Source organism: Hypanus sabinus, chromosome 12, assembly GCF_030144855.1.
Source record: "Hypanus sabinus isolate sHypSab1 chromosome 12, sHypSab1.hap1, whole genome shotgun sequence".
Classification (NCBI taxonomy): domain Eukaryota; kingdom Metazoa; phylum Chordata; class Chondrichthyes; order Myliobatiformes; family Dasyatidae; genus Hypanus; species Hypanus sabinus.
This window is the reverse complement of record NC_082717.1, coordinates 92,364,998-92,379,243: the sequence shown is the minus strand read 5'-3', so window position 1 is coordinate 92,379,243 and position 14,246 is coordinate 92,364,998. Positions and strand designations below refer to the sequence as shown.

The 14,246-nt window shown below is 40.2% G+C and overlaps 1 protein-coding gene across 3 annotated transcripts in view; it reads left to right on the top strand.

Annotated features, from left to right (window-relative positions):
• LOC132403149 (parkin coregulated gene protein homolog) overlaps positions 1-14,246 on the top strand; it is a 271,957-nt gene that overhangs the window by 139,666 nt on the left and 118,045 nt on the right. For all 3 annotated transcript variants that reach the window (XM_059986479.1, XM_059986477.1, XM_059986478.1), the window contains exon 4: positions 9,439-9,610. In XM_059986479.1, the coding sequence (XP_059842462.1) occupies positions 9,439-9,610 (172 nt within the window). The remainder of the gene's footprint in view (positions 1-9,438; positions 9,611-14,246) is intronic.

Here is a 14,246-nt window from a genome sequence, read left to right as displayed (position 1 = left end):
GCTCAGACACTCATCTTCCATATTAGATTCTATTGTACGGCAGAGATTTTCATAAAATAAAATTAAAGCATTTTTATAAGAAAATTGCTGCACGGTATTTTGAAAAATGTACTCTGCATCCTGAAAGATAAATGAAATAAAAAGGACATGGATAGACTGTGATCTTGTGTAATCTAATCTGTGGTTGGTATAGTGTCTACATTATAGTGCTCTGTGTACTTGATGGTATAACTCTTGTGGTTTTGAAAGATATAAGAGAGGTTTCATTATCCATTGTGCTGACTTACTTTAAGATTAGAAAGACGTTTTTTTTTCTTTTGGGTTTTGAGATCTGTATTTTGATCTTTTCACACAACTTGGTTCATTGCTACTTACAGTATTGATTTCTGCCCTGTCTTTATTGACTGATGCTTCTTGGTGAAGAGTTGCTGAACTATGAACTGGTACATGGGAAAAGAGCTGTGCCTGGATAAGGCACAAAATGTCAAAGTCAACAGGGCAGTCTCAAAGCACGCACTATAGATTCTCATCACTATTAATTCCCATGGCAAGTTAGTTGTTTACTGATAAATGTTCTCAAATAACAGCAAGATTAAAACTTCATTAAAATAGTCTGCAGTTGTTCAAAGTGACTTGTTATTTTTGATTGTAACTTGTGGCATGGATTTCAGGATCATTTAGAAAGTAGAATCAGAGCTTTTTAGTTTGGGAAGATTACTTTTTTGATTCAAACTATTCATTCCAGAGATCCAATTGCCAGAAATAAGATTTCTCAGAAAAAAGTACTGATTATGTTCATTTTACAGATTTACTAATGTAGAACATACTAGTGCTTCTAAGTGAGCATTTCACCTGATGTTCAATGGGTGTTTCATACAGTAACTTTGGAAATAAAAACTCAGTTCAAGTTCAAAGTAAATTTATTATCAAAATACTATTTCCTTGCAGGCATTCAGAGTAGAATGGAGAAATACAATAGAATCAGTGAAAAACTACACACAAAGAGTGACAAATAACCAATATGCAAAAGAAAGCAAACAATGCTAATTAAAAATAAACAAACAAACAAATAAATACAATAACTAATACTGAGAACATGAGTTATAGAAAGTGAGTCCATAGATTGTGGAATCAGTTCAAAGTTGAGGTGAGTGAAGTTATCCACACTGGTTTAGAGAACTGATGGTTGAAGGGTAATAACTGTTCCTGAACTTGGAGGTAGGACACCTAAGGCTTCTTTACCTAACTGCAGCAGCAAGAAGAGAACATGGGCTGGATGGATTTGCTATCTGGAACCAATGCCAGATTTAAAGGTTTGAGAGAACGGGTAGGCTGTAAACTGAAACTGAACCTTGGGTTGGGGTAAGAGAGTGGTCAAGATCAACCAGACTGAACAGGCCTGTGTTCGGTAGTTGGAGGGAATCTGAAGGAAATAAGACCACAAGATCATAAGAGCAAAATTAGTCCACTCAGCCCATTGAGTCTGTTCCACCTTGCCATTAAAGCTGATTTATTATCACTCTCAATCCCATTCTCCTGCTTTCTCACCGTAACATCTGATAATCTGACTAACCAAGAGCCTTTCAACCTCCCCTTTTAATATATTGATTGACTTGGCCTTCACAGTCATCAATGGCAATCAATTCCACAGATTCACCACTCCCTGGCTAAAGAAATTCCTCCTTATCTCTGTTATGAATGGATGTCCTTCTTTTCTGACGCTGTGCCCTCTGGTCCTAAACTCAGTCACTATAGGAACATCATCTCAACATTGACTCTCTCTAGCCCTTTCAATATTCAATAAGTTTCACTGAGTTCCCCCCTCATTCTTCTGAAGTCTAGTGAATCCAGGCCCAGAGCCATCAAATGTTATATCATATGTTAACTCTTTACTCCTGGAATCATTCACGTGAACCTTCTCCAATGCCAGCACATATTTTCTTAAATAAGGGGACCAAAACTGCTCACAATACTGCATGTGGTCTGGCCAATGCCTTAAAAAGCATCTTCTGATCCTAGGTCATTTCTTTCTAAGGAGTTGATTTCATTTTCTACCAACAGAGTCATCCCATCCCCTCTGCCTACCTGCCTGTTCTTTCAATACAAGGTGTATCCTTGAATGTTAAATTCCCAACTATGATCTTCTTTTAGCCATGACCCAGTAATGCCCACAATGTCGTACCTGCCGATCTCTAACTGTGCTGCAAGATCATCAACCTTATTCCATATACTGCGTGCATTCAAATGTAACACCTTCAGTCCAGTATTCATCATCCTTTTCAATTTTTGCTCCATGTTACACTTCCACTTATTGCACTGACTGAATTTGGCCCTATCATCTGTCTGTCCTTCCTCATAGTCTCACTACACACTGTATCAACTTGTATACCAATTGCCCCATCCTCAGCTCATCACTCCGGTTCCCATTCCCCTGCCAAATTAGTTTAAATGCTTCTCAACAACCCCAGCAAACCTGCCCACAAGGTTATTTCTCCCCCTCAGGTTCAAGTGCAACCCGTCCTTTTTGTGTGGTCTTACCTTCCCCAGAAGAGATCACAATGATCCAGAAATCCAAAACCCTGCCCCCCTGTACCAGTTCCTCAGCCACTCATTCACCTGTACTATTATCCTAACCCTGTCCTGACTAGCTGATGGTACTGGGAGTAATCCAGATTACTACCTTGGAGGTCCTGTTCTTCAGCCTTTTCCCTAACTCCCTATACTCACTTGCACGGGACCGCTTCCCCCTTTCTACCCGTGTGCATCACAACCTCTGGCTGCTCACCTTCCCTCTTAAGAATTTTCTGCAGCCACAATGCTGAATCCTAGCATGGGAGGCAACACACCATCCTGGCTTCTCCTTCGTTGTCACAGTATTTCCTGTCTATCCTGCTAACAATTGATTTTCCGTTCACCACTCTGTCTGACTTTACTCATCCCTGCTGAGCCTCAGAGCCGGCCACAGTACTGTTGCTGCTGTGCCCTGATAGGTCATCTCCCCCAGTAGTATCCAAAGGGATTTGCCTCACCTGTTGCAGGGAACTCTGTACGAATTGCTAACTCCTCTTACTTCTCCTGGTGGTCAACCATCTACTCTCTGAAGCTTGCACACTGGGTGTGGCCACCTCAATAAAAGTCTCGTCTATAAGGTTTTCAGCCTCCGGGATGGCCCCGAGTACCTCCAGCTCTAGCTCTGGTTCCTTGACCTTGTCAGTCAGGAGCTGAGTGCTCATCCAGGGAGATTGTTAGGTACCTTGAAATCCCACATGGCACAGAAGGAGCATTCTACTGCCTGAACTACCAACTTGCTATACCTCTAACTTCTGAAACTTAAGTTCCAGCCTGCACCTGTTCTCACCTAAGCCTGTTGAGCCAACGTCTGGTCACTCTTAACACTGCCCACTCCAACAATGGCTGCTCCCACAATGGCCACTCTGCTAACATCTCACTTATTTTTATTGACCCTTACTGAGCCATCTTCCGCTCTGCATTCAAGTCCAGGTGGGCCCCTCTCACTTTTTAAAACTGGTAAGGAACTGCTTCCAACTTACTCTGTGATCTCCTGCTTTGTGTTCTTGAGAGCGGACAGCATGAGGTGTCATTAGTGACCATGGGATTCAGGAGGTTTGAGGAGGTCAGTGTAGGGGAATGTGGAAGGGTTGGAGTGTTAAGAATGTCAGAAGTGGGGATACTAGTGCTCAGAAGAGTGTACGTTGAGCTTAGGGACAAAAGACATATCAACATCTCATGCTGTGCTATTGAAGGCTGATTACTCCGGGAGTGCCCAATAATAGTTATTTCTACATCCAGTTAGTCTTAGTTCTCTCTTAAGCCTTCAAATGAAACGTTGCAGGGGAAATAAGGTTAGAGTATGCATGAATGGCACTGAAATCTCATTGGGATGCAAAAAACGCATAACCCTCTGAAAGACCTGTTCAACTATGTACACTTATGTAAAGCTACTATCATGTTTCACTCCAGGTAAATTTGATTTTCAGTTGCAAAAGGATGGAAAAAATGCTTCCTACAATTTAAACTCCAAGGTACAATTTCTCAATTAACAAATATTATGTTACTGTGAATCATTTTGGCAATGTCAGCTACAAGAGAATGAACACTAATGCATTTTGCAGGAATGAACTGCACAAATTATTATTTAAATGTTTTAGTGGTTTAGTTTCAGAACTAACATGGAGTCAAAATGTACCAATGTGGTGAGATTGTGTGTGTGTGTGAGTGTGTGTGTGTGTGTGTGTGTGTAGGTGCACGAGTGCCCCATTGATCCACATTTTGAATCAGGTCTAAGTACAGTTATCTTGAGAATTTATCCTTGTCTGCTTCCACACTGTGGTCAAGATATTGCCCTTTGGTGATACCTGCAGACATGGTGAAATTTTTACGTCCAACTATCAATGTTCACTTCACTGTCACCATTCAGTATGCAATCTTGTTTTAATTGTTATTTCCTTCTGCTAAATTTTGACTGAAATCCTTATCTTTAGCCCCTGCCACTTACTGTAATGTGTACCTGTGACATAAATTCTACTCTTCCTCTCACCAGCTAGCCACTCTAGGGTAGTTCAAACAGTATCTTGTTTAACTTCCAAGAGGAGGTTATAAAATTCATTTCCTCTCTATCACAAAAGCCACTTCCCAGCTCTATAACACTATACCCTTCCTTACTCTGACCTCACCCTAATATAGAGTCTGTGAATATTTATCACATACCCTCTGACCTTCCCTTTGCCAATCTTGTGCCATTGTTCTCTTGATTATTTGATAAAGATGGCTACCATGCCACAATCCTTTATACTCACTGACATGCATTGTTTTGCTTCAGCAGAGTGATCATTAGTGGATCACTGTGTATCACTAGAGTGAACAAGGAGAATGAAGCATTCCTATGAGTTAACATGAGGAAATCTGCAGATGCTGGAAATTCAAACAACACACACAAAATGCTGGTGGAACACAGCAGGCCAGGCAGCATCTATAAGGAGATGCACTGTCGACGTTTCGGGCCGAGACCCTTTGTCAGGGCTAACTGAAAGGAAAGATAGTAAGGGATTTGGAAGTAGTGGGGGGGAGGGGGGAAATGCGAAATGATAGGAGAAGACCGGAGGGGATGGGATGAAGCTAAGAGCTGGAAAGGTGATTGGCAAAAGTGATACAGAGCTGGAGAAGGGAAAGGATCATGGGACGGGAGGCCTCGGGAGAAAGAAAGGGGGGGAGCACCAGATGGAGATGGAGAACAGGCAGAGTGATGGGCAGAGAGAGAGAAAAAAAACAAACAACTAAATATGTCAGGGCCCCTCCTCCCCTTCTTACCCCATCCCTGACATATTTAGTTGTTTGTTTGCTTTTTTTCCTCTCTCTCTCTGCCCATCACCCTGCCTGTTCTCCATCTCCCTCTGATGCTTCCTCCCCATTCTTTCTCCCGAGGCCTCCTGTCCCATGATCCTTTCCCTTCTCCAGCTCTGTATCACTTTCGCCAATCACCTTTCCAGCTCTTAGCTTCATCCCACCCCCTCCGGTCTTCTCCAGTCATTTCTCATTTCCCCCTCCCCCCACTACTTCCAAATCCTTTACTATCTTTCCTTTCAGTTAGTCCTGACGAATAGTCTCGGCCCGAAACGTCGACAGTGCTTCTCCTTATAGATGCTGCCTGGCCTGCTGTGTTCCACCAGCACTTTGTGTGCATTCCTATGAGTTGTTTCTTTGCCCAGTTGATTAGAGGTTCCTGAAAGATTTCAAGACAATTCAAGATAAATAGTAACTCCAATGTTCTGTTTCTTTCTGATTTAATAATGCTAATGCTCCTTTAAACTTCAATAAATGGTGGAAATAGTCGATATTTCAGGCAGCATCTGTGGAAAACCTGACCTGTTGAGTCCTGTCTTGTTTAAGATTTCCGGTATCAACAGTTTTTAATTTTTTATTTCCTGTGAACTTCAGCTGATTTAGAACGGTCATTTCAATGTCTCTGTACACTCTGCATGTTTTTTCTTTTCTTTATGGATGGCCAATCAGTACGTGCCAACACCAAAAAAAATTTCCTTGTTGCAAAATGAAACACACACTTCATCAGAACATACTCATGCAAAGGAGGAGGTGCAGGAATTTGTGTTTCTGTAATCCCTTTGCTGACAAAGGTTTACTCAAGATAATTGAGGCCTTAAGGCCTCACTTCTCCACTTAACAACCCCTTCATTACATTCTTTCAAAAGCTTTTTTGTCCTTGTCTTCAAGTTACTCCTTCATCTTCCCTCTCCATAATCTAGTGATGTTTCCCAGTCAAATAGTTCAGTGTGAATAGGTACAAATCAACTCCTTTATTCTTACAACCACCATGAAACTTTCAGATATTCCACTCCCAACATCACTGCCAGAAACAGACCTGAATCATCTTAAAGGTTTTTCATCATCATCTTGAGGAATCCTTTCACTGCTATTTCAGATCGACTGAGTGTATAAAGGGGAGATAGCCAGTAGGGAGGGCTGAGTTGGAACTGGCAAGCAAATAGGTAGATCTAGGTGAGGAGGAGTTGGTAAATGGGGGAGGGTGGGGTGGAGGTTGCCACAGAAGCTGGGAGTGCAAAGGGCTGCAGATTATGGAATTTGACAGGAGAGGAATGTGGTAAATGGAACTTTGTATGGGGAGAGGTGCTGGGGAAAGGGAAACAGTCAGGGGAGAGGGGATTGAGTGAGTGGTGTGTGGATGACAGGCAGACCAGGTAGGGGGAGGGGAAATTCTGAGAAACCAAGACTAAGTGGGAGGGGAGTTGGAAAAAAGAGTAGGTGTGAGAAGATCTGAGTGGATCAAGAAGAGAAGGGGGGGGGGGTATCTAAAATTGGAAAATTCAATGTTCATTTCATTGGGCTGTAGCATGCTCAGGCAGAATATGAGGTGCTTGTTCGAGTTTGCATGTTGCATAGTTCCTTTAACATTGTGATAAATGAACGAGGCAGTAAAATTGGAAAAAAACATTAGATATGAGGCAAACTTAAGCAGCACTTTTAAGTTAGTGAAAAATATAAAAACTGACATTGATCTTTTTAAAATAAGATACACAGTGATTAAAAAGTGCCAAAAAGGGAGAAAATGAAATTCAACGGATAATCAATATTCAGCATTAAACATGAATCCACAGTGACGTACAATATATCACAGATGAATGCGTGTTGCACAAGAATCACAAATCAAAACTTTGTTAGAAGCATAAACATAGCTTAAAGGGTAAGACCTGGCCACAAGCTAGACACAGTTGAGAGCTTAGTACTCCAGCCTAAAGTATCTTTGGAAAAAATTGGATTTTTGGACAAAAGATATTGGTAATAATAATGAAAGAGAAAATTACAATGTTGAAATGAAAGGGAAACAGTTAAGTGTGAAAAAGTGGAAAGAATATGTCCAGAAATTAGTAACAGTAGAAGTTGCAGGTTGCCACAGTCCTCCAGAGAGTGGTGATGTGCTGGGAAAATGTATTTTATAACTTGCTGTTCTATATCTGGAAAAAGACACAATGTTTCTTTTTTTCTCAATTATTGATTGCAATGGAAACTAATGTTGATTATTAAAGGCCCCATTGCTTTCTACTAGATGGAATGGAATGTTCTGTTGTGTCTTTGGCACTACATATGTTGAGGCAAGTCAAGAGTTTTCTTTAGCGCCTTTGAAGAGTACACTTGATAAATTGGCTTACTGTTGGTGAATCAGCTTCACACAGGAAATAATGGTGTTTCACTGCAATCATGCTCTTGCAGCCATCACAGTGCCAGTCCAGGTGATGAGGGGAATTTCCCCCCCCCCACCACCATACTACTGTCCCCATATCGTTGATGGGGATTGGACTAAGGTGAATGCTACTACAATCCATTTTATACAGTGATTAAATCCAAAAGTGCTAGAGAAAACGTAGCATTTGAATTTCTGGACTAAAATCAAGCTAAAAACACAAGTACAAGAAAAAGTAAAAATCCAGTAGACAGAAAGCTTAAAAAAAATTACCAAGCTAATCTCAAGAAAGTAAAAGAAGAAAATAGACAATAATTTTAAAAGATGGAAGAGAAATTTAAAGGGTCATGCAAAGAAGATTAAAGGCAGATGGTGGTGAAATAATGAAATACACTTCTTTTTCCTTCTTCATCTTCTTTGGTTGTCCCTAGGGGATCCAGAGGTCTGTTCCCTCTCTGGATCTTTGGTTTGGAGGTGGCCGATGAGGCTAGTGTGGGGCATGCAAGTGCTGCCCAAAACTGGATTGGGTAGGAGGTGCCTGAAAGGGTGAGGTGAGCAGACTGGTAGTTTGAGAGGGGATGAGCTCCTTTACCTCTGGAGTGAATACACTTCAGGTTCTCAGTGCCATCCTGAATGCGAGGTTGGCAGATATGTCACAGATTAAGTGCGTCAACAAAACTGTGTTTGGTGTGACGTCATCCACTTTCACTTGACAAGCTTAGGAGTTATAAAAGAGCACAGAAATTTGCGTGCTGAGGTTCACGATCATGTAAAACTGCCAAACAATAAGAAATAGGACAGGAAATCACAATGGCTAATTGAATGTCAATTTTCATCTCAAAAGGGTGGAATTAATAAGCAGTGGAAGTTATTCTCAATTTGTGATGAACCCCAGCTGATAGGCTGTGTACAGATTTATCCTTCATACTTCAAAGAATATAGTGGAGGGAGATCAATGAGTAGCTGAAATAGTTAAATTCTGAAAAAATATTCCATAAACTTTGTATTTCCATTATGGAAAATTTAGAGATGATCTTGAGGAGTTTTCAATACAAGAGGATTTGGTGGGGAAGGAATTTTTTCTCTTGTGGATGGTCCAGAATAAAGACAATAAGACATAAAAACAGAATTGGGCCAATTGACTGATTGAGTCTGCTCTGCCATTCCATCAAGATTTATTATCCATCTCATTCCCATTCTCAACCAAAATGGAAGCATTAAAACTAAGCCTTTTAGGAATAAAACTTGAAAATGCATATTCACATAAAACTGCAAGGGATAACTAGAAATTTCAATATTTGATATTTATGGTATAGGTTGTAAGTTCAAAGGAATGGAGTTGAAGTATAAATGGACCATGATCTAATTAGATAGCCCAAGGACAAAATGGTCTCTACTTGTCCTTGCATGCATTGCAAAGCAATATTCTGTGTGTTGAATGCTATTAAAGAAGTCTTAGTAAATACTCCTTGTTGATGTTGAGTTATAGGTTGGCATCTTGCCAGCAGTAAATTGAGAGATTGCACTTAAAGTAAATGGTTTCAACTCCCATTGAAAATAAAATCATCTTGTCATTAAAATAGGTAGAGGGAGATATATGTTATGCTAAATGTCACTCAAGAACTGGTTGTGGAATAGTAGGTCTTAAGTGTATTTTTACTGTAATAAGGAAATGTTTCTAAGATGCCATTATTTTCTTGCAGGTGGAGATTGAGAAATTAGATTACCACTATTATCTACCTCTGTTTTTTGATGGCCTCTGTGATACCATGCACCCATATGACTTCTTTGCACGCCAGGGGATACATGACATGCTGGAACATGGAGGCATGAAGATCCTTCCTGTTATTCCTCAACTTATCATCCCAGTAAAAAGTAAGAATCTGAATGCAGTACTTCCTGTTCCCTCTTATTAAAGTCATGGTGTTTTTCTCTTCGGACTCTGGGTTTCAGGCACAGCTATGACAAAAGCTAACATTTGTAGTGGTGGTAGTGGGAGTGGGGGTTAATCAGTGCTGCCATGGAAGACATTTCGTTGAGTTTTTTTTTCCAGTAATGCGTTTCATGCTTGGGTGGCAGGGTGGAGATATGTCTCTACCAAAGGAGGTGTAAGGCATTCCTTCCCTCAGCTGGCCTGCAGGTAACCATTGGGCAAGATGTAGCACCTGCTTATCCCCACCAACCAGGGTCAAGTGAAGCCATGGGAGCAGGTGATGGGTGGTCATAGAAGTAGCTGATGCAGATCACAAGTCCTGCTTTTGCGACCAGTATCTCTGAAGGGTAGTGCTAATGGCTAGGGTCACCCATCTTGTAAAGACACTACCCAGAAGAAGCGAATGTCAAACCACTTCTGTGTAAAGAATTGCCAAGGACAATCACGGTCATGGATAGACCGTGATCGCCCATGTCATACGACATGGCACATGATGATGATGATGATGATAATGTTTCATGTAAGAAGAAATGGGGCTATTCTGAGCCCACAGAGAAGCTCCCCATCCCATGTCCTTCAGGACATGAAGCATCTTGCCCATCCCACTTTTCAGAATCCTTCTACAGCCACTTTACAAACATTACAAGTAATGCTCAAGAGTTCAGACACTGTAAACAACCCATTGTTATTTCTCTCTTTCTGCTGGTGCCTGAGCAGATCTACTTAGCTCTGAAAAAGTGCCTGATCAGAGGACACTCTCTGCTGGAGCAGAGAAAGGAAAGAAAACAAACTTTTTAAAAGTTGCTCAATTATAAAAGATTTCAGTAGAATGAATGAGGGAAGATTATCTGCTATGGTGATGGAGTCAGTGGCAAGGATTCATTGGCACTGTGGTAAACCACCCCCTTCATTGCTCAAAGCTCGCCTCCTATGCTCCTGTGCAACACCCAGCGACCTTGAGGCCACACCAGTTCTGTACAGCCGCATGGGCCATAAGCAGCTCAATACTGAAACCTTCATTCTCACTGTCATGATGGCCTTCTGACTGCATGTTAAATGCACAGTGTTGCTTTTATTATGGGTAGTCAGCAAAATTAGAACAAATTGAGATTTGTATTGAATAGAATCTGGGGGCCTGATCAAAGCAGCAAAGACATCTTTCTTTTGGGCAAATCACATCCAACATTGTGCAATGATCGGTGGCACTGGTGCAGCACCTGTTGGATCATCTCACCAAAAGAGGTTTCTCATCATTTGCTGCCAGCATTGTCACCACTGAGTCACCCTAAATCAAAAACTGGCAGCTGTCGGAAATCTATCTGATGCAAACTCTTCATACTAGAACATAAACTTTTTTTATGCTTTCCACCAATGCTGGTTTTTTTTCCTAGCATTTTCTGCTTCTATTTTCACACAATGAGTGAATATGTTAGTGGCTAAACACAGGAGAATACACTACTTATTAGTTTCAGCACTGTAGACTTGGCAGTTTTTGGGCTGCCAAGCCAGATCTCCTAAATTCAGCGATTAAAGTACCAAGGTGTTCAATTGAGAATACACTGTGAAGGCCATTTATGATTCCTTTGGGCTCCAATTTATGCCAAGAAAGGTGGACTGGATGTAGCATGAATAGGGAAACCATTTGATGCTTATTTGATGTAAGAAAAACACAGGCACACTGCTGTGAAAACTGTATGGTAGTGCTGGTTTAAGGAAAGGATGATGAGAGGAATTGAGCTTTTCTCCTTGGAGTGATGGAGGATGAGAGGTGACCTGGTAGAGGTCTATAAGATGATCAGAGGCATTGATCGTGTGCTCAGTTCTGGTCACCTCACTACAGGAAGGATGTGAAAACTATAGAAAGAGTGCAGAGGAGATTTACAAGGATGTTGCCTGGATTGGGGAGCATGCCTTATGAGAATAGGTTGAATGAACTTGGCCTTTTCTCCTTGGAGCGATGGAGGATGAGAGGTGACCTGGTAGAGGTCTATAAGATGATCAGAGGCATTGATCGTGTGGATAGTCAGAGGCCTTTTCCCAAGGCTGAAATGGCTAACACAAAAGGGCACAAGTTTAATGTGCTTGGAAGTAGGTACAGAGGAGATGTCAGGTAAGATTTTTATACAGAGTGTGATGAGTGTGTGGAATAGGCTGTCGGCAATGGTGGTGGAGGAGGATACAATAGGGTCTTTAAGAGACTGTTGGATAGGTACATAGAAAAATAGGGGACTATGGGTAACCCTAGGTAATTTCTAAAGTAAGTACATGTTCGGCACAGTATTGTGGGCCGAAGGGCCTGTATTGTGCTGTAGGTTTTCTATGTTTCTAAGTTTCTTCTATGTTCTATGTTTATGTGACTTCTACAGAAAACCAGAGACCAGTTAGCTTCTTTGGTCTTAAAATGAACAAGTCTTTCTATATTACCTTAGTATCAAACAGTGTGGCTCAATGTCAAACTTAGATAACATTCATGGTTTATCATGTTAAAATTGCAATGTAAATGCAAGCTGTTGATTTAGCACACATAATGGAGAGAGGGAGAGAGAGAGAGAGGGAGAGGGAGAGATTGATTCTCATACTAGTGAAGAGAAATCACTATGAAGACTTAAGCAAATCAGAATTAATCTTTCTCTCCCACTCTATTATTAATCATTTACAACAGCAATAAAATCAATTAATACCAAAACTGGAAATGATTGTGGTCTGAACTTTGCATATCACTGGCTTTCCTGGTTTGCTATCTTATTGGTAGATTTTTTGGTACTAGCATGATGTTGCAACATTTCCTGCCAAGAATGTAGCTGCTCCTTTTCCATTGAGTCTAGACAGTTATCCAGACCTTCCCTAAATTGGCTGGCTCCAGATTGTTGCCAAAGTGATGAATGGGTGGCATTCTGCCTGAGAAGCTATGGTGGGTTGACTTGGTGCCCATCTTGAAGGGCAATCGGTGTCCTGACCTGGTACTAGAAATCCTCTCATGGCACTAGATAGACAACTTTGTAATAATCTTCTGGATCTCAGTCTATTCCTTCGATGTTTCAAACTCCAGATCTGGAGCTGACGTAAAAGAATGTCTCTTAAACTGTGGCAAAGCACAGAAATTTGCAAAATGGGAAAGGGCATCTAGCCAACAGTAGAGATTTTTAATTCACTCATTTTAAATCCTCAACTCTTAGTCTATGGCTTGCAAATGACTGCTCTTCAATTGCCTGTCTAGGTACATTTTAACTGTGAAACAATATCCTTTTGGTCAGTGAGTTTCTGATTCACTTGAAATATCTGCAAGGTTACCAGTCACCTGTAACATAGATACTGATATTAAATCTATTGATTACCCACACCAGAGCGATACTACCACTTAACACCTGCATTTTGAAATAATAAGTTATAAAGATTGCTTAAGTTCAGGTCTTGAAGTTTGTGAGGAATGATTTCATCAAAATGGAAATAAAATACTAGGGTAGATAGAAATTCTTTTATTTGCTGACAGAACCCAGGGCAAAAGGGAATAACCTTCAATTTCGAAATGAGAACAGGAAGCACTTTTCTCAGGAAGGCTGGCAGAAGTTTGAAATTTCCTTGTAAGAAGTATGGATCCTGGTCATTTGAAATTTTCCAGATTGAAGATGCCAGATTTTTGAATAAGCATATTTGTTAATGATTTTTAAAAATATTTCATTTCTACCTTGTTAGCATAGCTCAATCTAGTGACCAAAAATGTTACATTTACTTTTCTTGTCAGTTTTTTCCCATACTTTTAATTTTACATTTTTACATTACATGAAGCAATTGCATTTCATAATTTGCCAATCAAAATCTTCACATGAATCCATGATTTTGTAAAATATTTCTTCTTTGTGAGACATGATGATAAATGTCTTTGTGAAGAAATGTAACATATTTTCTCATTGTTAAGCAACATTATTGTATCAGGAATCTCAGATAAGTTACAAATTGAATCATATGCAGAACCTCTATTTTGGCCTAACAGAGTTCGTTTATACTTGGCAATTTTCTTTCTCATACTTTTGACAGTGCTCTCCTGCTGGTATATAATCCTATGGTCACCACTTTCAATAAAATTTTGTACCTTTCTTCGAGAAGCTTTGATGTTTGCAGACTGGTTTCATCATTGCTGGAAAACAGTGCCTACAGTTGCTGAGATTCCAATTTAAACAAATGATATAGAACCCCAAATTGATTCAATTCGTAAGGCTGCAGTTATTTTAAGTTATCCCAGCTGGATGAAATCAACAATATCAAGAAAAAAATGTCCAAACAAGAAAGAAATATCTTCATCATTAATTTTCTCTATAGGTGGTTTCTGTCAAGCCTAATTTTGCAGGATTTTTATCCATAAAATTATATTCATTTTATGCAATTTTATTCATTTTTACGTTTATGCAATGGTTCAGGTTTTCTTTTACTTTCATAAACCTGTACAGTATAAGAGTCCTGAAAAATATAAATATTATCCTCAAAACACCAACCAGTAGTTTGATACAAGTAACATTTTATTCATGGTTTCATTGTTGAGATTGTTGAAAAGGTCAGTAACCTATTGTACCAGTAACAATC